This window comes from Rhinolophus hipposideros (assembly GCF_964194185.1).
Source record: "Rhinolophus hipposideros genome assembly, chromosome: 9".
Lineage (NCBI taxonomy): Eukaryota > Metazoa > Chordata > Mammalia > Chiroptera > Rhinolophidae > Rhinolophus > Rhinolophus hipposideros.
Window position 1 is genome coordinate 65,063,691 of NC_138055.1, and position 27,990 is coordinate 65,091,680.

Consider the following 27,990-nt stretch of genomic DNA (forward strand, 5'->3'; position numbering starts at 1 on the left):
ATTTTCTAACAATAAAAATTTTAGATCCTTGGCTAGAAAAAAAATTTTTTTAATTAACAAATAAACAACTAAATAAATAAACTCAATGTTACTACATATTGAATAGTGATCTTACATTTGCATTTGATATTCTAAATTTACATTTAATTGTGTTACAGTAATTAAATATAAGGTTCCAATGAATAAGTTACCACATTGCTTTACTAAATAACGCTTTTTTCTTTCCAAAATATCACAGGTCCAAAATACATTATTATATAGTTGTAACATTTTACTCTTAGTCATATAATTTCTATTTTTAGAACCCATAAAATATCACATATAACATTCCAGGAGATTAGGAAATAGGATTTATGTTTACCTATAATTTACAATAATTTTAACCTGATGCTGTAACTTAAATTGCTATAATTTCACACAGAAGCAGGTGTTTGTATATCTTGAGGTAAATCATGTGAATTATACTGGCTATAATTTGGGACGCTAAAACTTTGATTTAAAATACAAGTGTGTATGTACATTTGTGTTTGATTTCCATTATTTAAAGTATGTGTTTCTGTCACTACTGTTTCCCCTGGAGCTCACATTACTGTAAGACCACTCATAGGATATTAGATATAGCAGACATACCTGCTATATTTGCTAAGCATTCATCACACTGGATTTCTATTTAGTTATCTACATCTCTGTCTCCCCACTAGTCCAAGAGCTACTTAGGGCTTAGCACGGTTATCATTGCTTCTCAGTACCGATCCAGTGCCCAGCTCCTACTGAGTGCTCAATGAACATTTGGCATTTAATGAACAAACAAACAAATTAATGAACTAGCTAAAAACCAGAATCTCAAGTGGTGGTAAGTGAAAGATAAAGTCTAAACTGAGGATTTTGTTTTGTTTAAAGAGTTGACGAATACCTTCTTTTCAGGAGATACTGTTTCAAAAGGTCCGTTCTCTTTCAAATCATTTCTTAATCTTGGTTCTTTCACTGGAGATAAACCCTTGAAATTTCTTTTGTATTCAGTTTCATGGATGATTGAGTTACCTTTGAATTGTGGGACAAATTTGCTTTTATTGTGGAAAACCTTAAAACAAAAATTATCTTAATTTAGTTTTTTGTGGGTTAAACATATATAACTTACCTTTTCAATTGTTTAAAAAATGTCACATATAAAGTTGAATCATAGGATACAAAAAAGGCAGATGTATGACTGTTTTTAATTTCACATGTCTAATTAACATCCACAGGGCAACAAAAGCAAAAATAAACAAATGGGATTGCATCAAACTAAAAAGCTCCTGTACAGCAAAGTAAACAATCAACAGAGTGAAGAGACAACCTCTGGAAGAGGAGAAAATATATGCAAACCATAGATCTCATCAGGTGTCAATATTCAAAATATATGAGGAACTCAAACAACTCAATAGCAGAAAATAACCCAATTTAAAAATGGGCAGAGACATAAAAACAGACATAGATCAAAAGAACAGAATACGGAGTCCAGATATAAGCCCACACATATATGATCAATTAATTTACAACAAAGGAGCCAAGAATATACAATGGGGAGAGGATAGTCTCTGCAATAAATGGTGTTGGGAAGACTGCACAGCCACATGCAAAAGAATGAAACTGAGCCACAGTCTTATACCATACACAAAAATCAACTCAAAATGGATTAAAAACTTGAATGTAAGACCTGAAACCATAAAATTCCTAGAAGAAAACATAAGGGGTAAGCTCCTTGACATCCGTCTTTGCAATGATTTTTTGGATTTGACAAGGCAACTAAAGCAAAAATAAACAAGTGGAACTACATTAAACTAAAAAGCTTCTGTACAGAAAGGAAACCATCAATAAAATGAAAACGCAACCTATGAAATGCAAGAAAATATTTGCAAATCATATATCCAATAAGGAATTTATATCCAAAATAATAATGAACTCATACAAAAGAAAAAAAACATAATTAAAAATAAGCAGAGGAGGGGTGGCCAGTTAGCTCAGTTGGTTCGAGCGTGGTGCTCTTAACAACAAGGTTGCCGGTTCAATTCCCCACATGGGCCACTGTGAGCTGCACCGTCCACAACTAGACTGAAACAACTACTTGACTTGGAGCTGATGGGTCCTGGAAAAACACACTTAAAATAAATAAAAGTTTAAAAAAAAAATCTCATAGCATTAAAAATTAATGTCAACTAAAATAGGTTAAAAAAAAATAAGCAGAGGAACTGGACAGACACTTTTCCAAAGACATACAAATGGCCAATGAGTACACGAACAGGTAATCAACATCATTAATCATCAGGGAAATGTAAATCAAATCCACAATGGGATAATCACCTCACACCTGTTATAATTATCAAAAATACAAAAGGTAAGTGTTGGCGAGGCTGTGGAGAAAAGGGAACCCCTGTACACTGTTGGTGGGAATGTAAATTGGTGAACCACTATGGAAAACAGTATAAAGGTTCCTCAAAAAGTTAAAAACAGAACTATATGATTGAGCAATCCCACTTCTGGATATAGTTCCAAAAGAAATGAAATCAGTATCTCAAAGTGATATCTGCACTCCATGGACATTGCAGCATTATTCATAATAGTTAAGATAGGGATTGAATCTAAGATGAATGGATAAAGAAAATATACTGCATGTTTTATATATATATATATATATATATAACTTATGTATAATATCGTGCATATATGTTATATATATATGTTATAACATATATTATAACTTATATATAATAGAATATTATTCAGCCTTATTAAAAAAGGAGAAAATCCTGTCATTTGCAACAACATGGATGAACCTGGAGAACATATGCTAAGTGAAATAAGCCAGGCACAGAAAGACAAATACTGCACGATTTCACTTATATGTGGAATCTAAAAAAGTCAAAGTCATAGAAGCAGGGTAGAATGGTGGTTGCCAGGGGCTTAGTGGGTGGGGGAAACGGGGAGATGTTGGTCAAAGGTACAAAGATTCAATGACACAGGATATGTAAGTTCTGGAAATCTAAAAAACAGCATGGTGACCATAGTTAATACTGTGTTGTATGCTTGAAATTTGCTAAGCAGATAAATTTTAAGTGTTCTCACCACACAGACACACAAAAAGGTAACAATGTAAGGTGAAAGATGTGTTAATTAGCTTGACTGTGGTAATTATTTCACAATGTAGACATATAGCAAAACATTGCATTGTACACATAAACATCTAATTTTTGTTTGTCAATTATACCCCAGTAAAGCTGGAAAAAAATCCAAAGATCAACTTTCTATACTCATTAATTACCATTATGTTTTGAATAACAGTTAACTGTAGTCAAATAATGCTTAAGGCAAAGGAAATAATAAACCATTATCTTTTCTCCCCACAGTTCCCTACCTCCTCCCAGTTTGGTAATGGGATAAGTAGAATAGGCATATTTTAATAATATGAACATAGACATTAGTTCTACAAGGCAACTCTGTTGTCAGCTCTACAGCTTTTTTCCTTCCTTGATATGATTTTTTCTTCTTTGTGCAACAACAGAAAATTCTTAACATTATGGTTAAGGAATATCTGGTATGTTCAGTTTTTGTTTTTTGCTTATTTTTAGGTTAAGGCAAGGTAAAAATCAGGTAATTATGTTTCTATTTTTAAATGTTTCCTTTTATCCTTAATATTTTATAGTATGATTTTCATTTTAATGTATATTACTACCGATTACAAGGAATGCAAGTGAAAAACATGGGGCTCAAATAAGGTACATTATTGCTTTATAACTCTGAATAGTACATCTTCATAGAGACAAAATCCAAACAATATATCTTAAGTACAGCATAACCTCAAGGACTTTTCTGCCAAAAATTGCTCCAACTCCTTTACATATTAATATTAAGACATCCTTTCAGAAAACAGGTGTCTGGTAAAATAGAAGTAAACAGCTCCTTTAGAGGGTCCCCATCAACAAGCATTCAAAATTTCTGTCACAGAGCTCTTCAGTCCACAGACCCTGAAACTGATATGCTTTGCACTAACAAAGAGCATTTGCTTCCCCAAAAAATTATTTGAAACCTTCACTAATGAAAGCAATAAAACTACCTGTGAAGGTATTGCTAGTGATTTATTTCATATTATACTTCTGATCCTATGAAAAGAACATTTCTATACAATACTTTCACTGAAATATGTCAAAGTTGTCAATGGGGCTTTAATTTGAATCTATCTTAAAGGTGAAATACTCTATGAAAACTGCACAATTCACAATTTTCAGATCATAATTTTGTAGGCACACTTACTATCCAAGAATACTTGTAATCCAGCAAAAGAAGTACTGATCCTATTTACTAGGTTCATAAAGGGTACATATCACTTTACATTATTTTGTATGTTCTTAAAATGTTATATAAATTTCAGTTTTTAAAAAACTGAGTAACAAACCCAAAGCTTCCACGATTCATAGGATCACTGGCATTACTATCTCAGTATAAGACGACCAATATTCTTACCTTGTTGAATCTAATTACCCTCTCTGTCCTCATGGGTATATAGTGAATGTTAAGACACAGGAGAAAAATGAATGTGAGGGTATGTGAAGGTACATGTATGCACATGTGTGCGTGTGTGTGTGCTTATAAAGAAAAACACAAAGACCAGGAGAAACAAAAGTCTAATCTATCATGGGCCTCTGAGGATATTTTAAATGGATGTGTTTCCTACCTAGGCCTAGGAGTATGTTTAATATAAATGAGAGTTAAGACCTTACGAAATTTCTAAAGGACGATAGTAGTAAAACAACAGAGTATTTATTAGTAGTGGTAGTCCAATACTAAAATTGTGCAAGGGTAAAATGAAATCTAATACCACCTTTAGTTATTATTACTTTTGAATTTTATAAACACAGTTAAACTGTCAATTCCTATTACGATTCATTTAATACAAGGACAAAATTATATATCTTGTATTACTTGCAACATATTTTGCACTTATTAAAATAAATATCCAAAGCAGTTATGCCTTTCTTAGAAGACAGAACACATGTAACATATTAGTCAACTAAACACATTTTAAAATAAAACCAATTTAGTAAGTTTTCAATAAATAAAAAAAACTCACAGTATGCAAAAACTTACCTGTTCCCAAGTTTTCATTACCCTGTCTCATATTTAATATGTGTGATGAATCTGGCAAAAATGATCATCATTTTTTAGCCTAGGACAATACAACATTACTACTATAAATCACAAGTAATAAGATGATTTTCGCAAGACTCTCATTTTCACTTTTCTAGAACCTACCTCTAGGCCTACTTCAGTATCTAATTTCTTTCAGCAATTAGTTCTATGTGAATCTGCATGACTAGATTAGACGGTGATATTCAGAAATGTCTTATATCCATTAAACTACCTGATTGGCTGCAAAAATTGGAGCAGTTTCTTTAGGAGTTTTCCAAACAAACTGTCTTTGATATTCAGAATTTCTCAAGACATTATGTGAAGGAACAACAGTCAATCCAGCTTTCTTCTGCAGAAGTCTATCCAACTGTTAGGAAAGGAAAAAAAACCCACTCAAAGTCATTAAAAATTTCTATTCAAACAGTTTTTTTTTACTACAGTAAAGAAACAACATGAAATTCACCCTCTTTACAAACGTGTAAGTGTACAGTACAGTATTATTAACTATAAGCACATTGTTGTATAGCTAACGTTTTTCAATTGATAAATAATCTCCCCTTTAAATTGTCAAATTATTTAAAATTCTTTTCTTAATACTGTCAAGGCATTCGTATGCATCCCAGAAAAGATTAACATCTCTCAGTTCCTTCCTAGCAATTATTCATAATTAAATCTATTACCAAAAAACAACAGCACCTTGCCTCATCCACACATTGCGTCTGGGACACCCCTTCCCTGCCCACCAGACTTACACTTCACCTTCTGTGCTTCCCCTATGTCCCCTGGTTTTCCCAGTAAGCCATGGGTTCTTCTCCAGCACTTCTAAATGCCGCTCTGTGGTTCCAGTCAGCGGCGAACATGAAATAGGGAAGAAGCACCGTGGAATGAAGAAAAATGTGGAAGGCAGTGAGATGTGTGCACGGGTCCCTGCAGCCTCTGCTTATGTGCTCACAGGGACCTTCTGCAGGCCAGCTGTGACATAAGAGCAGAACCGCAAGATCTTTGAGATCCAGCCAAAACTCTCCTTTCTTTTGCATTTTATCAATTGAGATTCTGTTTTTTTTCTTACTCGTATACAATAAGAAATTGAAAAGAGCCTAGGTAGAAGTCAGCTCACCATCCCTGCCAGAGGTAACTGCTTACTCCCCTTCTCTGTCTCAACTTGATCTCTCCCTTAGGACTCAGGTGCTGATTTATGACGAATAAAATCCAGAAGCAAGCTGTCCACCCAATGAAGGGATACTTTAGTATAACTAGTACAAAGTGACTATTAAGACTAGAACTAACTCACAATAACTAAAGTCAATAGCCTCTTATTAACTATTCTATAGGCATTAGACAAGAAAACAACGGAAAATTTTTAAGCACAAAATGTAGTATTACTGAAATGATGAATTCCACAAAGAAGTCTATGCTTTTGTAAGGAAATACAGTGAATATACTTGCCCTGTTATCTACGTTTTCTGAGAGAAGCTTGGTAGGATGCTCCAGTTCGCCATTTTCATTAACTGGTGTATGGTTTGCTATTACATCCTTATTATTTTCCACAATATCTGAAGCCCCTTCAGCTCTGGAGTCTGCAGAGTGAGATCTGGTTCTCTTGGGAACCCTGGTGGCTTCTAGTGCAAGAATTCTTTCTTGGTTAACATCTGTTTGTTCTGCCTCTTGTGATTCTGGTGTTTCTGGGGCTTTGGGTTCTGGTGATATAACCACATCATTCTCTGAGATAGCTCCATTCCACTCAAGAGATTTTGAAATCTGTGCATCATGGTAAGGGACTCTTCTTTTTGAAATAAAACTTGGCTCTTTCGTGATTCCTACAAAACATAATATACAAAAGCAGCATCTACCAAAGCATAAAGTTACATAGACAGCTTTTAATAACACCTATGAGAGGAGAAATGGAATTTAAAATTCAGTTGAGGTATACACACACAATATCCTTCAAGTAACAGGATTTAAAAAAATAAGTAGTTTTTCAACATAAAATCTTTAATTTTGCTTTAAAGAAATATTAAAAGTTTAACATTAAAAAAATTCTTTTAATTGGGGTCACAATGTTCAAGTTATCCTCACACAAGTCACTAAAACAGCAACGTGATGGGCCTGGCAAGCCAGTGGTACATGCTGCCTCCGTTTCTAATTACTTTCCTGTGCTACTTAAAAGAACAATGAACCCTGGTACTGTCAAAATTTGGAACTTTTCACAAAGCTTCTCTTATGCAGAGCAGACCAAGATGAGAAGGGGTGAGATGTCCTTATTCTGGATCTTGGTTCTACATTTGCCTTGATTTCCTGAGAATTAAAGAGAATGAACCTTTTTAACAAAAGCTAAGATACTATTTCTCTATATTTCTGTCTGGCAAGCAAATGTCCAAAAAACTTAACCTTCTACCCAGGTAAAAGGAGCACTGAGGAATGACAGCCACTAAGCTACTGCCCCAGTTTGGGGACATTCTTTAAATAGAAAGAAGACTGTGCAGAGTGGGGAAGAAAGATTAAGACTGGAAGGGAAGAGAAGAAGAGGGAAGGTGGACAGGAAATCGGGCATGAGGTAAAACCCAGCTCTTCAGCCCCTATGATGGATGTTTCGGCCATTGAATGCAGAGTCCCCACCCTTACAAGGCTTCGCTAGACCAGTGGTCTTCAAACTGGGTGGCTATATGTCTGGAGGCACATAAAGACATCTGGGGTGGGAGGTGGTAAACAGAAATGGACGGCTTAAGGGAATCATTTTCCAGATCCTAACTTCCATATGTGCTACTTCCTGACACTGATCTGCCTACAAGCTGCATCTGCCATCTGCAGTTTTATTTCCCACCATCCCTTTCATTATCACCCCTTTCCCACTTCACAAAAGAAAGACACACCTCTTGACCAGCCCCAGGAATAAAATAATAATAATAATAATCTCGTAGGTGGGGAGGAGAAACAAAGGGACAATTCATGAAGGCATAACTCCTGAGGGAGCATATTTGACAGCAAAGCCACGAAGGCAGAAATTAGAAATAACAAAGGAACAGCACCTTACTTCATCCAGCTCCACACCTTTTCCATCTGCCTATCTTAGAATTAAAATTCAGATATAAGAGTGTCATCATGTGAAATGCATATATGCATATTAACACACTAATTTGGATTGAAAAGTTAAACCTTTTATCTCCCAGAAAATAATTTTGATTAGTTTTACCAAAGGAGGGCTGACTTTATCAATTAGTGTATCTATGATAAACATTTAGAATAAACTAAATAAGCAAAACTGGCAGCTCCGAAGTTTTAACAAACGATATGTAAAATATATATATATATATATATATATATATATATATATATATATATAATGTTCAATATACCAGAAACCACATCCTTAGAAACTATTTTTTACATTTATGATTTAAAACATTAAATATCAACTTACAAATGTGAAGGGATACAAAGATTTTCTAAATTCTTTTAGGGGGTATAAAAGCTAGAATTTTATACCCCTGGAGTATAAAAGACCACTGCCCTGGACTTCTCTCTGCTTTTAACACAGAGAGAGGCTTCTGGTAAAAGAGCGAAATGAAAGGGGAGGATTCTCAAGTGACCTGCCCTTGTCTCCCAGCACCAGCAAAAAGACACCGTGAGGGAAACCACACTCTTAGAAGTCCGGCCAGCCCTAGGTAGTAACACTGCTGCGGTTCCTGGCTAACCTCCCTCCTCCCCTTCTGAACATCCTAGCGTCCTCCCTCAGGTCCTCCCCATTACCTACTATTCTCCGTGAACATGCCTCCCCTAGACAATTCCTCCTTTTGTAAGGTTCCATTCTCCAAAGTGGCTTCGCTCCCAGGGTCTCATTTAATCACTCTTCTACCCTCAAATATAGCTGATCTAAGCTGAAATGTCATGGAGGCAACTACCTGACATTAGCCAATTTCCTAGCATCAGCATCCCCCTCTCTAGGCCCTCGGTGGGGTATCTACACGTTAAGAGAGATTTATTTTTGATTCTTAATCGAATGGAGTCTCAAAGGTGTGGGATTTCTGGCCATTTGGAGAAGATTATGGGCACCAGCCTGACCACGAGGCAGGGACACCCAGCCTTTCTGAAGTCAGGCTCTGGGCAAAGGATCCTGATGCTTCCGAGGAGCCCTAAAGGAGCCACCTCTCTTTCCTTTATTCGCCAAATACTCTCCTTTTACTAATTTCCCAGGCATGGCACCCCACTCAAAAGCCTTTTCTTTTCCTGGCTTCAAACATCTAACATTTGAGAACGTACATACCACACATCAGGCACCGTCACACATGTCACATATGAGGTACCCAGCATTCACCATGTATGCACCTGGCCCTCAACAGGCATCATCTCATTTAATCACTCCCAGCCATCACATGCAATGGGCCTCCTAAGTCCCACTGAGTAAAACAGGCCCAATTTGCCCAAGGTCACACAGCTAATGTGGATTCAAATTCAGATGTATTCATTCAGTCAAAAATTAGTTTTAATAAGCACCAGAGTATGGCAAGGCCCAATGTCAGGCACTGGGTGGGAGCAAGATGGTAAAGACAGACAGAGCCCTGTTCTCAGAGATCTTACACTCTAGTGGGAGAATTAAGCAACAGATAGAATAAAGTCAGTCTGTCTCTTTTCCCCTCTCCCATGCTCTGGGAAACCTTGGCCCAGGCTCTGATTTCCCTGGGATACAGGGAGGAAACATGTATGATGCCAAGAATGCAGCCTCTGAACTCCTAGGGTTTGAACCACACAGACTTGATTTCAAATCCTGCTTCTGTCATTTACTAGCTGTGAACCTTGGGCAACCTCCTTTAAGCTTCCATTCCTCAGCACCTTGGCAGTACTCTTCCCTAGGCTTGTCTACTCTCCGCTTCCATGTCTCAGCTCAAATAGCCAATCTAAAACATATTTCCTCCAATCTATTCCTCCCCCAAGTTATCTATCCTGCTACAAATTGATATAACAACCTGAAATCCCCTAGTTTATTTATCGAGTTACTTGTTCACTGCTCTTCCCCACAGCTAACGGTCCTTGTCTGGTTCAAGGCTATTATCCCTAGAAGCTGGGAATAGTCCTGGCCTATAGTAAACCCTCAATAGATATTTGTCAAATAAATAAAGAAGTCAACCACACCAAAGGAGCAATACTTCACAAGTTTTTAATCATGTTGCAAACTTACCCCAAGGTTTATTCACGTTATAATGACTATTCGTTTGTCCAACTTACCTGATTGATCTGATCTAAGTCCAGCCCATGGGTACCTTCGCCCCACTGAGGAATTACAGGACTCTGACAAATAGGACTTTTTCCACAGAAAGTTCCTCTGGTATTCACTCAGCCCCTGTAATGCAAAGTGCAATTTGAGAACAGTGCAATGAATGAACGATGCTTTAAAGCAGACATCAGTAACAATGATTTCTGAACCCCTAAAAAGGGTTGCGAGACTAGATTGATAATTACACAAAGAAGAGTTCCTTAATAATAGTTCATATTTACCCAGCCCTGTGCCAAGCAGTTCACCCGTTATATCCTTTAATCCTCACAACCACTTGAGGCAGATGCTAGTAGGAATCTGAGGCTCAGAGCGTCTACCCTTGCGCTGGTTGTCTGATTCTAAAACCTGGGCTCTTGTCTAATAACGGTGACAAGCTAAATCCTCCTCACTATAATCATCCTAATTAAGTTCTCACTGAATACACAGTATTATGTATTATGCCTAGTACCTTTTGAAACTTGGTAGAGTCAACCGAAGAAAGACAAATCCTCCTCCCATTCTAGATACAAACCCTTAAGATGAAAGGTTAGGACAGTCAGGGCTCCTGGAAAGCTGTGGTCAACTCGTACGTTGAAGAGTACTTGGTCCTCCCAGCTACCACCTACCTGGAACTTTACACGAACCCTAAACAAATGCACAACGATGAATAATATGTATTTCCTATACCTTGTCTTTATCTTGTTGTGGTCCCATTTCTCAAGCCTTTAATAGACAGACGCACTTTAAAGTTGTAAAGGGAGGGTGGGGGGGCCAGGGGGTAAATGCCAAGCTGTGAGATGGGCCACAAGTGTCCCACTCTGAAGCTGTCTCAGTTCCCGATGTAAAGTGCCCTCTCTCCATCTCTACTTCCCTGCGCCTCCCAAAATAAACCTGTCTCAACACCATTTAATTCTTCCACACGGCAACTCGGAAGTGAGCGTGAGCGGAGAGGGAGCTAGGTAAGAAGGCACAATCATCCTCCAGAACCGTGGCAGGTAGGCTCGGGGGCTGACAGGCTCCGCGGGGCCGAGGGGCGCGGTGCAGAAAGCCAGCGAGGCCCCCGCGGCCCGCACCCGCCCCGCCATGGCTGCCCCCCATCAGCCTTCGGGCCCGGGGACCCCGGCCTCACCTTGAAGCGCACCGGCATGTCGCCCGGCGCTGGAGCCCCCGCCACTCCGACAGTTAACGGGACAAAAAGCCCCGAGGGGGCGGGGCAACAACAGTCTGTTCCCTAGCAAAACCCTTGGCCTGGCGTCCCCGACTACGCGCCGGCGTATTCCGCGCTTCCCTCCTTGAGCCCTGTCGCTCTGCCTTTCCCCGCCCATTCTAAAGCCTAAGAACCAATAGGAAATTCTTAGAACTGCTTGCCCTCATTGACATTTGACCAATCAATGCTCGAAGGGAGGACGCCCGCCTTCTGTGCGAAGTCCCAGGATTACTAGAGGTGGCGGGCGGAAGGCCGGCCAATGAGGCTCCCGGAACCGGGGTGGGCGGGGCCCCGCGGGAGCTTCGTCCTGAGCAGCGCGCGCGGGCTGCTGGTGTCGCCGGCTCCCGCGCAGCGATGGGCCTCCTTACCGGTGGGAGTCGTGTGTCGCCGGGCTCGCTGGGCCAAGGTCCTTGACGTCATAGAACATGAAGGACTGTTCTTAATTCCGAAATATATGATGGAACCGAATGTTTGTTTTTATGAAGTGAAATTGTTGAGGTCTATTCTCCTGAGTATCGGTTCCTACAACCGACAGCCATGTTAACGCTACTTAAAAAAAATAATAATCACATCGAAAGGGATAGACCAAAAATAAATATAGCCTAGACAGGGCAAAAAAAAAAAAAAAAAAAAACTTTATTGACTCTTGAAAGACAAAATGCTGGCTTCCGGTGATGTTTTTGGTCTTCCACACCCTCCCCCAAAAGTACGTACATACAACTCTTAGATTAAAAACATGAAGGGTGCTTGTGAGTCTCAGCTTGCAAAGCTTCAGCCTTCTCTCTCCTCCACGCTTGTTTAAAAACAAAATTCCATCCGATTGTAATGCCGTTGCTATTAATTATTTCTTGAGATTCTACCATTGACAGAAAACTGTGCTGATCCTGAGAATGGGGAAGAAATAAATTGTCCAGACGGTTCTCTAATATACTTGAGAATGAACAGACGTTTATTCGATAGTAGTATACTGTACCATGTGCTAAATTTCCAAATGATCGGTATAAATGATAAGGGCCATCAGAATTGGAGGACGGAGTCATCCCTGCGGGCAGAAATGATTAGAAAAAGCCTCGGGAAGAAATAATTCAGACTCAGCCTTGAAGATTAGAAGGACTGAAATAAGTTAAGAGGAAAATGGGACGATCAAAAAAGGCAGATGGCTGAATGGAATGCCGCCCAACTTCTTCCAGGAACAATAAACGCAGTGCCTTTTACTTTCGTCATTTGTTGACTGAAGAAAAGTCCACCCTCTTTGAAACTTTCGAATACTAATACCAATCCTTGAGGCTCTCCTCTAAGCATGTTCTGCAAAGGCTTGTCTTCCTGAATTCTAATTGATGTCTCTGCTCTATCATCACTGAGATACTGAAAAATTCCCTTGAAGGAACCACCTGACACCGGAAACAAGGAGAGTACTACATTAGTCGCAATGCTATGCATCCAGGGGGCCCTTGAAAAATGTTAATGGGTGATGACAGCATCTCTGTCGTGTAAATTAAGGATGGTACACACAGTGGAACATAAAACAAACGTCTTCTGCAGGAAGTCAGCCCAGATCTTACAGGGTAGGAAAGACACAGCTCTGTTTGAACACAGCTTTGTGACCACGTGATGCTATGGTGAAATCAGTAAAAGCAAGCATGTGGAATGTAGCCTATCTGCTAAACAAGGGCAATGATAACTGCAGTAGAGCTCTGCTGGACGGGGAAAAAATGACAAGAAAAACCAAACAGCAGATGGTAAAAATGACTTAGTCACAATCTGAATTTGCCGAGATGTGTTAATAGGAAGAAGAATATTTCACTTTGTTATTTTAAACTAAAACCTACCCTAGTTTATGAGGAAAGGATGTGATAATGAAAAAAGGGACAGCCTTTGCAAGTGAGCGTTTGTAGCCTGTGTTTCACCAGCTCTTACACTCTCTGATACTGCCACAGGAAACAGACCCAGTACCTACAAAGTTCCAGCCAAGTGTTTGGGGAATCCCGAGGAGGTGTCTCCCATGTGCTTATGGCTACCACATAGAGTATGCCCAGCAGCACTGCCAATAGCTGTGCTATTCCAATAGCCATGCGTCTGTAGGTATCACTCTGGCTGCTGGCCACCACAGCCACATTTACTAGGTACTGAGTCTCTACCGGGCACAGCATGAAGCCTCCTCAGACAGCCCAACCCTATTGGTGATCTGTGGCAAATGACCTCTATCCCCTTTTTTTGTGTTACCCTTCATTAAGCAAGTACCAAAATACCGAAAAGAACTTTTCCATTTGTATTTTAGCTTTTCTTCTCTCCAAGGGGCTCAAAGTGAAGTCCATGGAGTCTAGGCCAGAAAGTAATTCCTCAAGTGATCGATCTCATTCTGTGCTTAGATGAGTGTCTCTCTTCTATCTTGTCCCTCTTACTGAGACAAGGGTGCCATACCCAGCTGCCTCTTCCATTTTTTGAGTTCTCTGTTTCTCATGGAAATAAATTTCTGTTTATTGCCTGCGAGAGACCAAATTGGTACAACCTCTATAAAGGTTAATGGGGCAATCCTTTTGACCCAGCAATTCTACTTTTATAACATTATCTTAGAGATATACTTGCCCATGTGTGAAAAAATATTTATTTGAGGTTGTTTATTGTCTATAGCAGCAAAAGCCTGCAGTGGTTTATGCCTTATTGAGAATTGCTTTCCTCAGCCATAGCTTTGTATGGCTAGGAGTCCCTCAGGCTCACCCAAAAAAAGAAGTCCATGCTGTCAAGAGAACCTGGAATCTCTCCAAAAGGTGCCCCACAGATTCAAAAGACAGACACTTCTTTGTCAACAAAGGCAACCCATGGCTAAAAGTCTGAGGGGCAAATTGCGCTTGGCTTGTTTGTAAGTCTTAATAATAGACCCTGTTTATTCTTACTGACATTAATGTACAGGATCAGCAGTTTTGCTTCTGAGACAGAATCCGTTGATTTAATTTTGTCATTTTTTTTCCAGTTGTGCAATCAGAAATTCATTCTTATAAGGAAAAAGCAGTTAATACCTATGGAAAAACGTCGAAGAAAGCAGTTATCAAACTGATTGCTTTTTGGCAAAGGCTGAGCTAAAGATTTATTGGAAAACCAATATTACGTGTGACCTGAAAGGAAGCACTCAAGAGCATTACTAAGCCTGGAAACTGGAATTTCAAGTTACCTTGTAAGGTAGTTCAGAGAAAATTATATACCAGGGGTGCCAAAAAAAATGTATACGCATGACTTGTATTCATCTTTTGTTATTGGTATATATTGAGTATTATAATTTTAATACAGTTTTTTCCTTTCTGAAAATGTGTATACATTTTTTGGCACCCTCTGTATATATGCAAACACAGGCTGAAATATCTCTGTGTTGAGAAAACAGTCATTTCTAAAATTGTTTTACTCTGATTTCTGAAGCAACAAGGAAATAAAAGAGAGACAACAGACGGCACGTAATTTACCTTTTTGGGAACCAATCTTGAACAAATGTTAGTTAAATCTTCCCCAGGATCGTCTGGCCTGGATGCAGCTACCTTGGACAGAACAAAAGAGAAAGTGGAAGGTCCTCCAGATCAGGTGTTTCCCAGGATGGAATTTAAAAGCAGTTCCCTTATCCTGTCTGCTCTTTAGTCCTGTTTTGGGTCAAACTTTCTGGCACCAGATTTAAAAGCATCTTCAGAATAGAAAGGTGCTCACATTTAGCCCCTTCTCTGTTTTCTTCTTTCTATTCATTTCCTGTGGTCTTTGTGTACGTGTCTGTCCCCCACAAATTGACTGTAATCGGATTTGAAGGCAGGGGCTGCCTTAACTCATCTTGGTATCTTCTTTCTTCAACCCTTGTTGTCTGACAGTGTTTTGCTTATATATAAATCCTTCAAAACAACTTTAATTTGCACTTGAAATATAAATATGCTACTCATTCTATTAAAAACAGGAACTCAATCACTTCAAAAATCTAACACTCGTCCTTCATGATGTGACTTTGTACTAACTCCTCCCATCCAGGCGTTGAATCTATTTCCCTACACCTTGAATCTTGGCTGGCCTTTTGACTTGCTTTGGCCAATGGAATATGCTAGACACACGTTTTTGTTTGTTAAACAAAATTAAATAGAGTTAGAAGCAAATACAAATTATCCAGTGTTTCAATTGCTACCGAGACCATGGTGTGTCATTTCTAAGCCTAATCCTCAAGAGGCCTTGCATACTTTGCTCTCCCACTTGGAACTCCATGAGCACCATCCAGACTAGCGTTAAAATTAAGGCATTAAAATGAAAGGAATTTTATGTCCCCCAAATTTTGTTCCCTGAGTCTCGTTCAGCAAAGGCACAACATATTATTATGGCCTTGGGGACAGTGGCTCTCTGCAGTGGAGGTAACCCCTAAAGGGCTGACAGCACAGAACACTCCCAGTAGCCGCAGCAACTATCTTTCCCTGAGGCAGTACATATACATATACACAGTACAACATCGTAAGCATGTTCCTACCAAGCAGCACATATTCGAAGCCATAGACAAAAATACCTCTGTTCCCATGGGGAGCTGGTCTCAATGCAGCTCTTAGTGTCTTAGTCCCCAAACCTTCAGGAGTGAAGGAAGGTACCTGTCAGCACCGGTGCCCTCAGTTCTGGCTCAAAACCCCAGACACAAAACACTGGACCTGAATCGCATTGTCCCTTTGCCCTTCCTTAGGCTGTCTCTTTTACCTTATCATGTGGCACGGTGTTATGCTTTGCCCTATGGCAGACTATCCACAGCCGTGGACTTCCGGAAATTCTGTTGGTGTTGGTACCATTGAAGCAATTTAAAAAGCCCGATGCAGGGGCCAGCAGGACATTCTTTGGATGAATTCCACAGGCAAAGGAAGGACGGGTATTGGAGCTGAGAAGAGCACAGGAACCCCAACCATAGAGAGAGCAAGGGAAAAGAACTGGACCTGAGGAGCTGAGTCCAGGACTTGTCTTTCTACTCATGGGTGTGTAAAACACAGTATTAAGGAAAATTGTTAATCTTCGTGAACCAAGAAGAGAAAAAGATATTGGCTCCCTAAAGTTAATTGTAATTATAGTCACTTATAAACTAGCTACTGCCATTTATGTCTAATTACCATACAGCATGATAAGAAGTTTACATGTTATAAAGTGTGTGTTTAATAAATCGATTGGAAATCTAAACCCTGCACTATATGGACAGCCATCGGGGCTTGTTAATTCTCCCTTGTGATCCAAGGCTCTACCCATAACACTAGAGAGCACACTAGCTACAAGTCAACTTCATTCTCTGATGAGAGAAAATTCTATGGAACAAATTCATGTTTCAAATAAATATTCTCTTTATAGTATAAGCTGTTTGATGTGTGATGCTCTCTTAAACATGGGCTTTTATTGTTAAGAAAGCAAGTGTCTGTTTCCACTATATGCTTCATCTTAGCCAAATGCAGTAAGGTATGTGCAAATACTTTGTGAATTGAAAAGAAATGTGAGCAGTTAAGAGTGGTCTCCATTGGTACCACTCTTCACCTTTGCTGTTCTTAAACAGTGGAACTCACATAGCTTAACACTATTAATCTATTAGTCTCAAATTTATTATGAACAATATCTTTCTTGTTATTGTCTAATGTTTGTTGAGTGCTTGCTACATGTCTTAAGACTATATGCTATATAGGAATGGTTCTGGCACCCAGACAACTCTAATATCTAGGAGGTGTTACTGTCAATATTTTTTGGCAGTAAAAATTCTGAGATGTTCAATAACTTGCCTGAGGTCACACACTAATAGGTGGCAGACCTACAACTCAAACACCAGTCTGTTTGAAGCCCATGGTCATACTGAATACTTTTAAGAAGTATTCTCTAATGGCCCTTCAAAATCTATATAAATACTGGTTATCTGTCATAATATTTCTTTTAATATTATTTCCTGACCTTGTGAGTACCAGAGGCATATGTTTTGACTATCCTAGAACATTGTAGTTATGAGATACAGATCTCAAACTCAAGTGATATGTCAGGGATGCCTGTCTCCTTTGCGGCCAAGCTGGGACATTTCTGCTGCCTGTGGTATCAGGTGAAAAGTTAGGCAGCTTACAAAGCTACATTATCAGAAAGTCTCTTTTCTTCCTGTGGGTGGACAAAAAATTAATATCTGTACTCCTCAGTTCTATAGTCTTTCCACATACTGTTCCTTACCCAGCACTACCTTGAACACTGCTTTTCTTGAACGGGAAGAATATGATTTCCATTACCTCAAGCTGAGTGAGAAGAGCTTCGAGGGAACATTTGGAGAGCTTGACACATGCTCCCTGGACTTTGTGAAACAGAAAGGCTATGTCTCATTCCTGCCTGAGGAAAGACAATGGTGAATGATTACAGCTAGAGTTGCTGTTTTAATGGCAGAATGAAGAGAGACAGGTGCAGTAAGAACAAACTACACTTCTGCCCACAGTAGGATGTGAGTGTCTGAATTCCCTTGTGGGTCAAGTTGGACAGATGGGACGGAGCCCACTTGAAGTCATGTTCACTCCTACCTAAGAGCATTGCCCAAAAGGAAAATGTGACCTGCCGGTGGTTTGCCAGAAGTCCAGGTGCTGAGGGTGGGGTCATAGTGGCTACAGAGCTGCAGCCCCACCCACACCAAGGGAGCTGCAGTCAGAGGTCTTCAGTGGGCACACCTCCAAAACATCCCTCTAGGGAAAGAGCCAGCAATTGTGCACCTGCCACCTCAGAGGAAATCATCAGATTACAGACTGCACAGCCCACAAAAGGTCTTTTTCATTAATCCCCTCTTCTTCTAAGCCTGGCCCTGGAAAGGTCAGAAATGGCACCTAGAAAACAGGGAGGAATGGAAGGACAAGGTAAAACAAGGAAGTAGAGATGTCTATTATGCTTTTCTCCCCAGTGAGGCAGTTTGGGGGGATGGGCAGAGGATGGCAAAAGGAAAGAACAAAGGCACTGGATCAGAGTGTTGTACTACATGGGAACTTAAAAATCACCACCAGGAGGCTCTTGTTGTGACTAGAAGTGACCAAGGGATTTTTTTTTTTCCTGTCTAATAGTTACTGAAAAAATTTGGGATCTAGCTGGGATTACATCCAGGAATGAGATTTCACAGGGAGAGATGGGAAAGAATTAAGTTGATTTTTGCTTTACTCTACTCAGTCCAGCTTGTAAATAAAAATAATTATACCAATACAATAAGAAGAATGGGAGAACATAACAGAACCCTTAGCAACTATAAACATTATAGCAGAATCTTAAAATGGCATATAAGCACTAGAAAATAAAGTTGAGGGTACCTCTTGGAAGTTAGATCAAAAAGAATCAATCCATAAAAATAAATAAAAGATAAAAATCAACAGTCATTGAGGAGGTCCAAAATCTGACATTATAATAGGACCTTGAGAAAGAGAAAACAAGAAAAAAAAAAACTAGAGAAAGAAGTTACAAAAAAAAAGAAAATGCAAATCATCCCTGAATTGAAAACATGAGTTTCCAAATTAAAAGTGCTCACCAAGCATGTGCATTAATTCATTCAGCAAATATTTGAAAGTACCTTCTATGTGCTAGGCCGTATTCTAGAACTACAGCAAAGACTAAACCAAGCCAAGTCCCTCCCAAGGAGCTTCCATCCTACTTTAATGAGACAGGTAATAAAGAAATAATGACACAATACGTTAAATGGTGATAGGTGTTATTAAGGAAAATAAACCAGAAGAAAGGACTATGGAATAATGGGGTATTATAATGGGGGATTGCTATCTTAAGTCAGGTGGTCAGGGAAAGCTTCTCTGATAGGTGACAATTGAGCAGAGGGAACGAGAGATGCAGTCGTGCTGGAAATGTAAGTACCGCAAAGACAAGTTTCCGTGTGTACCTTGTGTACTGATATGTCCCAACTACCTAGAATAGTGCCTGACACATAGTAGGCACTCAATAAACATTTGTTGAGTGAATGGCTCAAGGCATGTGCAAAGGCCCTGAGATAAGAACACCCTTGGCTTGTTCAAGAGTACCCATATAGATGGAGCCGAGGAAGCTTTGGGAGAAATGGTAGGCAATGACTTGTATGCCATGGCAAGGACTCTGGGTTTTATTCTGCGGTGGATAAAATCCATAGCAGAGTTCTGGACATCAGAGTGTCATGATACAATTGACATTGTTGCAGAAGTACCCTTGTTCTGCGAGGCAAATAGACTATAAAGAGATCATGGTGGGAGCAGGGAGACCACACTAGTCCAGGCAAATGTTAGTGCCTTACAGAAGGGTAGTATCAGTGGAGACAGTGAGAAATTGTCTGATTCTCAATAAATCTTAAAGAAAGATGAACGAGACTTGCTGATGAATTAGATGTCCTGTGAGAGAAACAGAAAAGTTAAGGATGAAGTCAAGGTTTTTAGCCCAAACAACTAGAAAGATGGCGGGGAAAACTGTTAGATACAAGGTGCAGATGCAAGGGTAAGAAATTATGGGATATTTTGCATTTATGAATTTTGAGATGCCTAAAAGACAAACAAGTGGAGATGCCACATGTATTTCTTTGCTAGATAAATTAATTTAGGGCGGAAATACATATTCAAGTTTATTTTTCTCAATACGGCGCATCTATCTCAAGGGCCAGACAAGTGACCAGATTTTAAGGCGTATTTCCAACCCTGAGACTTGACATTCCAATAGTCCTCTTCTCACAACTAGAGTAAAAGCTGTAATTCTCTCCTTTTATGACTCCTACAGGATATTTTCTTTCCCGTGTGTATTCTTTTCCTTTTCCACATTGCATTCTCCCTCTTTCCTCTAGTTTCTTGAGGTAGAGATCTGTCTTATTTTTGAAAAAAAAATGAAAAGAAAAACAAACCCTTCTCTGGACCATCCTGTTCTTTCTTCTTCATTTCCCTGACAAAACTTAGTCACTTCCCCTTCCAGCCCGATGAAGCTTTCTCTCCTTAACCTTTTATCTGTCTCCAGAACCCTCCCCAAACCAGTCCTTTGGAGTGCAAGGCTTAAGCCTGTTTGCTGATCTGTTCACCCTTATAAGCTGAGGCTCTGCACCATTTCCTGTGGTTGACTTCTCAGTGTGGACCTCTCCCAGGATTCATTCTCAGCCATCTGCTCTCTTTCCTGCATGCTTTCTCCCTCAGAAAGTTCATCCATCCCCATAACTGCAGTTAACGCCTGTGTGCTGATGACTCCCAACTGTCATTTTCAGTCTTGACTTCTTATCAGAGTGGTCTTCCTGAGAGTAACTAAGCAAAGGAATGATCTAGGATAAGCACTGGAGTCAGATGGTATGAATTTAAATCTCAGTTTAACTATATAAATTGGGAGTCATATTTTCCCTCTCATCCTTCAAAAAATGGGAATAATAATAGTACCTCTCTCAAACAATTTCCATGAGGATTAAATGAGTTTATATGTGTAAAACACATAATGCCAGGCATATAGGAAATAAATGTTAGCTATCATTACTGGAGATCACACTATCACTGCAAACACAATTTATGTAACACCAAACTCCTCATTTGCTTCTCTCTCCTTTCAGCAGTTCTCCTTGTTTTTCTTTGCTATCTCTAATTCTAAGACGCACAGGTTTGAACATTTGTGATAATCTTTAATTTACTCTCTACTTCAATTCCTTTATCCAGTCAGCTGACAGATAGGTCTTGCTAACTTTGCCACTAATTTTTCCTTCAAGTGCCACTCGGCCTTTTTCTTTCCTCTTCATCCCTCTGCTTTGCTCCAGACCAGTTCCCATCTCCTCATACTAACACAACCAGAGCAATCACCTCCTCACTAGTCTCCCTGGACTCAGCCTCCAACCTTAAAACCAGTCTCTCTAAGTCCCCATCCGTTGTTCTCTCCCGTACTCAGAAACTTTCAGTTGCCCGTTTCCATTCCCATCAGGTGAAAAATCCTCTTAAGTAGAGAGAACTTTCTAGAACTTACATAATACAGCTCCATTCTGTGCAATCTTATTTCCTTCCACTCACCTGCTTTACCAGCTCTGTTTTCCCACTGCCCCAAGACCATGTCATGCTCTTTCTGGCCTCTCTGCTTTCTTGCATCTGGATTGCCCCCCCTCACCTTTCTCTACCTAGTCCAATTCTACCTGTTCGTCAGCCCAGCTCAATCTCAGTCTGCTCCCTGAGGTGTATAAACCCATTTGATTTTATTCTTTCTATTACGGCAGCACCTGAAATCAGCATTTGATCCCAGTTCCATATGGTAACATATTACTCCATGTAGTTTCCAATATACGCCATTTTTTGCATATGTATTAGATTATAAGATCCTAGAAGGTTGTAGTGTTTTCTAAACTTTAGTATCTCTGCTCCACTACTTCCCTACCCTGAGCCTAGGAAAGCCATAAGTAAGAGGGAAAGGCTCTGAAAACCTTGATGATAATATAAAAATAGTAATAGTAACACATACCATGCTATATGCCAAGTACTAATCTAAAGAGCTTTATATATGTTAATATATTTAGGGCTCACAATAATTCTGTAAAGCAGAAATATTATTATTCCCATTTTACAACTAAGGAAACTGAGGCACAGAGAGGTTAAGTAATTTGCCCACGATTGATAACTGACCCAAAGTAATCTCCACATAAAGATACATGAAGGAATGTAAAATATAATCTAGGAAGACTATATTGTAAAAAATATATTAAAGACCCAAGAAAAAGAAATCCTAGGACTCACCCGCATTTCAGTGATACAGAATAACTGTTTTTCTGGGTTGTGAAGGGAAAGGAGTAAGTAGGGAGCACATTTTAAAAAAAATAAGGTGCAATTTGTCATTTCTTTATTTCTCTGATTGTAAATGAATCACAGAAGAGACCTGAAAAAAACATCTGGTCCTACCTCCTCCACCCCCTTCCATTTTATAAATGAAGTCACTAGAATTGCTTGGAGAGCTCACCCAACCACAACCAGCAGTTCTTTATGAAATAAGCATCTGTGTCAATTGGCAACTGCCCTGACCTAGAAGGAGATCCATGAGACATGTTATGCTCTGAAAGTCACATGCTTCTCTTCTTTGCCTTGTCACAAGGATCTCTGGGATATGCGTAAATAATGAAGTGCTGTGTTAACTTGTGTCTGTTTGAAAGTCAGTCAAGTATTCCACACAAATAACAGGTCGTCCACACCCACCTTGAACTCGAGCGTAGTCACTCTTTAGAAGTGAGTACCGTAGCGCTGAGTGATCGCTTGATGGCTGGCTGAACAGGCTGCACTCTTAACAGTGAAAGCAACAGCCCCAAAAGCTGGGCTCGCCCCTCCAACACTCATCACCTCCCGGGTATGAAGGAAAGCCTGTAGCTTGACTCCAGCTCATGACTAATGTGGTGAGTTGAAGAGTCAAACAAATCAGTCATTTTCCTGTGGCCTAAGTAGGAACTTGTACCTCTTGGCTTTTCTTTAGAAAAAGAGAGGAAAACAGTGGCCTATTACCTCAGAAGACTATGCCCAGTGAGAGGCTAGCCCTTTAGAGTATCTGCCCTGGTTCCCACAAAAAGGTTTTACAAGCCTGGTGTAAAAGTTCTCGAAATAGTTATTACCTTTGCTTTAGAAACATGAAATATGAATTAAGAAAATTTGCAATATAATTGATATTTTATAACACCTCATTGGTATATAAATATGTTTTTCTAAGCTCAGATGATTTCCATATAGGTGGAGGACTTCATATTTAATTTTATTAAAGACAATTAGCATCGATTTGAAACAGTAGTTATCTATATGCCATTCTACCTCCAGCAACATATTTGTGTTTCAACATATGCGGCTGTTTCAGCTGCTACACACACTGCTGACCGACATTCGAGTGAATTAGTAGCTGTCTTGCCTCTAGGGTCTCTTTTGCCTTACTGGAAAAGTTCTTCCTAAATCTTTTGGGCTTTGATTGTCTTCAGCTCAAAATAGTCTACATGCCAAAGGGCCACATTCTGGGGAGACTTTTTCTGAACCCCTCAGCTTCTATCCTCCAACACTACTGAGAGCAACTTGAAGAATGACATATTCCAAAGGCAACCTGCCAGGTGAAGCAGAAAAGCTGCAGGAAGCATACATTGTGAGGAGAAAGTGCGTCCAGATCCCCCGAGATAGGTGTGCGTTAACGTAACCATGGTTTTTAATCTCCTTAGATACTCTCTCTGTAACTATACATGCCTTGTGTAGTACGTTCAAAAGAAACATGATAATAGCTAACAGCTGGACTCTTTCTAGCACTTTCTTATCAAGTGCCTTCTAGTTTGCAGCTTCCCAGAACAAAGAGTATCTCTAATGCTTAAGCCCAGAAGCTTGATTTATAAACTTAGTGTAATGAACCCTGTCAAAATTTTATTACCGATTGGTTTGTACTATAATATATGTATGGAGCAGCTATTGTATACACGGATGACTTATGTTCATGCACCAGAACTTCCCATTTGTTAACATTCTTTTAGCGCTGGGAATTATAAGGTTCTCCTTTGTTTATATTCAGATAGTCGCCATTTAGCCAGCTGCCATAAAGATGGCCATTTCCATCTGTTTTCTTTGGAGCTGCAATTCACATCTAAACTGGCATCCATATCTTTTATCCACCTTGGGTGCTGAACAGAAAAGATCCATCCACAATTGGTCTAACATCTGTGTGTTCTCTCTTATAAAAGCCAATCCCAAGTTAAATCTTGGACTTTGTGTAACCATTACAGTCCTTCTGGAACCCACGAACGCCAAGGCATTTGTTACACAAGACAGCCTGGAACCAAGATGTAATCAAGCCTTTCACTTGTCCCACTGGACTGGCCTATGAATCATCTCCCTTTCTTACCCAACTGGCACAGATAAATAGCGACTGAACAGCATTTTGTGTCCTGAAGAGTATAATGTCCTTAAATTACCATAAGGTAGTAGTTGTTGTATTCATTTGCGGCTTTTATAAAGCCAGACATATCTCAGGAAGGCCAAACTAATCTCAGGAAGCAGCCCACATGTGGAGAAATCCCACTGCAGTTCAAAACCTCTTAAGGAGATGGAGTAAGCAGAATCATCCTCATGGTCACCTGCCTGGGAAACTTGAGCCAATGGGACCTGAATAGCACTGGGGCTCCAAGCAATGAGACCATCTTTTGTTCTCAAGTTCATTTCACTGCCTAAATCCTTCTGTCACCTGCCTCTTCCCTAGGGGCTGAGCTGATAAAAGATTGTTACATCTATCAGCGACTCCATCTGGTTCACTGAAATTTATCTCACAAATAGCAGCTAGTCAAAAGATGGGAAGAGGGGCACAAAGTGGTCTAATTTCTATGAGTACCCCCTAGCTTTGTGAAAGAAAGCACTAGCTTCCCCTTCACTGCAGAAGCAACCTGTAAGGAAATGGATCCCTTCAGAGCATTCAGATATGGCCTAAATTGGGGCTATTTATCTCGCTTGCTCCTGGTATTTTATTCAGGTTAAACTTGCAGTGCTTCATTTCTCCACTGAAAGTGACTTTCTTTCTCAATCTTCATAAATTGGAGGGGGTGAAAATCATTTAGACATATACAAAAGGTAATAATGCATTGACGATATAAACAAAGAGCAGAGAAATCTGTACTTTTGCCTGTAGATCCCTGCTGAATATTTTGCGTCAGTGAGGTTGTGATACTTATTCATATTTTTTCCCTGAGTCACATGGGCAGCACTCTCCTCCCCTAGTCTGTGACAGACAGAGTTTCCCAAATTATCAGCTATAGTGGTAAAGAACACACATTCTGGATCCACTTACCTGGGTTTGAATCCTACCTCTAGTACACTAGCTGTATGTTTTTAAGCAAGTTTTTCAATCTCCACGTGCCTCAGTTTCCTCATTTGCAACATGGAAGTAATAGTGCCGACACCATGAGATGGTGTCGAGGATTCATTTAGTTAATATAGGTGAAATATTTAAATAGTGAGTGGCTAATTGTAACTGCCAGATATTATCATATTTATATATTCCACAGAGCAGTAATTTCAAGAGATTTTCTTGGGCAAACAAACAAAAGTCTGTAATCAAATAAGATGGAAATGCTTCACACTAACATATTTCATCAAATCTACAAAGCTATCGATTGACTACCATTAAGAAAGAAAAAGCAATGATAATCAAACTAGGACACAACATCGTCCCAGAGACTTGGCAGTTCTCCTGATTTCAGTTGCATTGCTCTCTTGGCATTTCTTTTGCACCCACCTCAGTCACAAAATATAGTCTCAACTACCGGTGTCTGTCTGTCTTAAGTTCTATCAAGCACTCGGTTATTGCTTTGCAAGAAAATATGGAATTGTCACTCACCCTGCAATAATAAATTTTTTTCTGGTCTAACATCCTACATATACTCCACTGCTCTGTTTCCATACCTTTGGCATATATGATAACTTTTCGTTTCAATGCCAAATCATGGTGTGATCTTTATGAAGATGATTTAAAGAGCAATTAACCATCACCTATGTTCTAAGAATGTACCTAACTCAGTTGACAAGATGACAACAGAAATAGCTGTGACTAAGTTCATACAAGTCCAGGCAATGACCACCAGGGCACACCTGCTGCCTGGCCAACAACTGCTGTAAGATACCGTTGTCCTTAAGCAGCATGCTAGTTTCAGAGATGATCAAATGTGGGAGGCAAGTACTGCTTAGAATTGATGAAATATTTATGCCCCCTTTAGAAGATCCCCAGTGCACATTAGCCTACTAAAAGTGGGAGGAAGCCCTGCAGTGAAGAAGCCAGCTTCCTTGATTGGAGCCAATATGTCGGACCACACAGCCCTCTTTATAAGTCATGCCTACCAACGTGTTGGGATATGTTCAGATAGAACCTAACAAATCTGAGCATTACAGAATAATCAGAAGGGGTTTTTCCAGCCACTTTATAATCAAGCAGCAGCAAAGAAAGGAAGACTGACCCTGATGGAGTTCAGGACATGTGACCCCAAAATATGGCACCTTGGTATATTGAATATTTTAAGCTGAAGGCGTCTGAGAAAATGACAGGAAGTTCACGTTGGCCCTCCCTCCCCCACTCACTCTTCTCCCTGAAACAGGTCATAAACCCCTAATGTGAGAGGAGCCCTTCCTATACCCAGAGGAAAGGAGCTTCCTACACTCTAAAGAGAAACAAAGAAGAATGCTAACAGGTCTTACTAAGTTTCCCCCAGTTTACTACACTTACTTCATATTCCTTAACCCCATATTGCTATACAACTGCCCACTCTTCATAAGCATAAAAATACACAGGTCAAACTGTTTCTTTGGGTCTTCATTTCCTTATGAAGTTTCCTGTATCACATACAACTTATAGTCAATAAGTGTGTGTATGCTTCTCTCCCGTTACTCTGTCTTTTTCAGTTTAATTTTCAGACCCAGCAAGGGGACTCTAAGAGGGTCAAGGAAAACTTTGTCCTCCCCTTCAATCCTGTTGTGGGATCAGACATAAAAGTAACCCCAAAGAACTCCTAGAGATGAGTAATGAGTCCATATCTCCATACTCTTAAGGAAAACACTCACCTTGATCCCAGTCTAGGGTCTCCGTCAGGAGGAGATTACCTCATTAAAACTGGTCAAATTTCAGTTTAATAACAAACATTATTGAGCTCTCAATATGTACCAAACCCTGAGCTCCGCACCAGAGCTAGAGAATGATTATGGAATGTCTATTTCATCATCTGTAAAAAGACAGTAATAATAACACAACAATAATAGTGTCGTTATATACATGCAACGAAAGAATGCACGAGTGTGTAAAGCACTTCATAACAGTGCCTGGCACAGAGTGCTGCAGGGTTCATTCCAATGAGGGAGATGGAAGGGAAATGCAGGAAATGCGGAAAGAGTATGGACCACTATGAGCCTGTCCCCTGTTCGAAAAGGCCATATCACAGAGAGGCCACCAAGCAAATGACCTCCTGTCCTCTGGTTAGTTTAACTTGAAATTCAACTCATTCTAGTTCCTTTGTGCCCACAAAACCACAAGAACTAAACGAGGCTTCAGCCTGCCTAGCATCTGGTCATCTGCCCCCTGCAAATACTGCCATTTAGCAGAGCAAAGCACTGACTTATTCTACCTTCAGCTTGGCGTTTGGGATGAGAACCAGCAATGAGAAGATCATTTAGGAGGGGAGAAAGAAGGTACATACAGACATGGAGAGGTAAGCCAGAAACAAAAGTCAACTCAAGGCTTTCACTTCAGCACCAGAATGGCAAGCTAAGCGAAAGACGGCACCTCAGGTAATGCCTGTCTCCCTCCACCGGTCTTCTGAACTGGGGACCACGAGAACTTGGTGACATTCAGACCCACTTTTACTGGAGTTAGAACCAGACTAGGTACAGAGATTTTAAAGACAAGGATACTGTCCTCAGGGCACCCACTGCAC

The 27,990-nt window shown here is 39.8% G+C and overlaps 1 protein-coding gene across 5 annotated transcripts in view; it reads right to left on the reverse strand.

The window, feature by feature from the left end:
* The window catches only part of MDM1 (Mdm1 nuclear protein), a 29,074-nt gene extending 17,344 nt beyond the window's left edge, over positions 1 to 11,730 (reverse strand). For 3 of the 5 annotated variants that reach the window (XM_081060444.1, XM_081060447.1, XM_081060445.1), the window contains exons 1-5: positions 11,541 to 11,720; positions 10,384 to 10,498; positions 6,610 to 6,980; positions 5,396 to 5,530; positions 914 to 1,081 (exon numbers count right to left, since the gene is read on the reverse strand). In XM_081060444.1, coding sequence (XP_080916570.1) covers positions 914 to 1,081; positions 5,396 to 5,530; positions 6,610 to 6,980; positions 10,384 to 10,498; positions 11,541 to 11,558 — 807 coding nt within the window. In that variant the 5' untranslated portion in view covers positions 11,559 to 11,720. Of the gene's footprint in view, positions 1 to 913; positions 1,082 to 5,121; positions 5,201 to 5,395; positions 5,531 to 6,609; positions 6,981 to 10,383; positions 10,499 to 11,540 lie in introns of those variants that run through there. The other 2 variants (XM_081060446.1, XM_081060448.1) reach the window with 2 other exon arrangements.
* Positions 11,731 to 27,990: the final 16,260 nt, after the last annotated feature.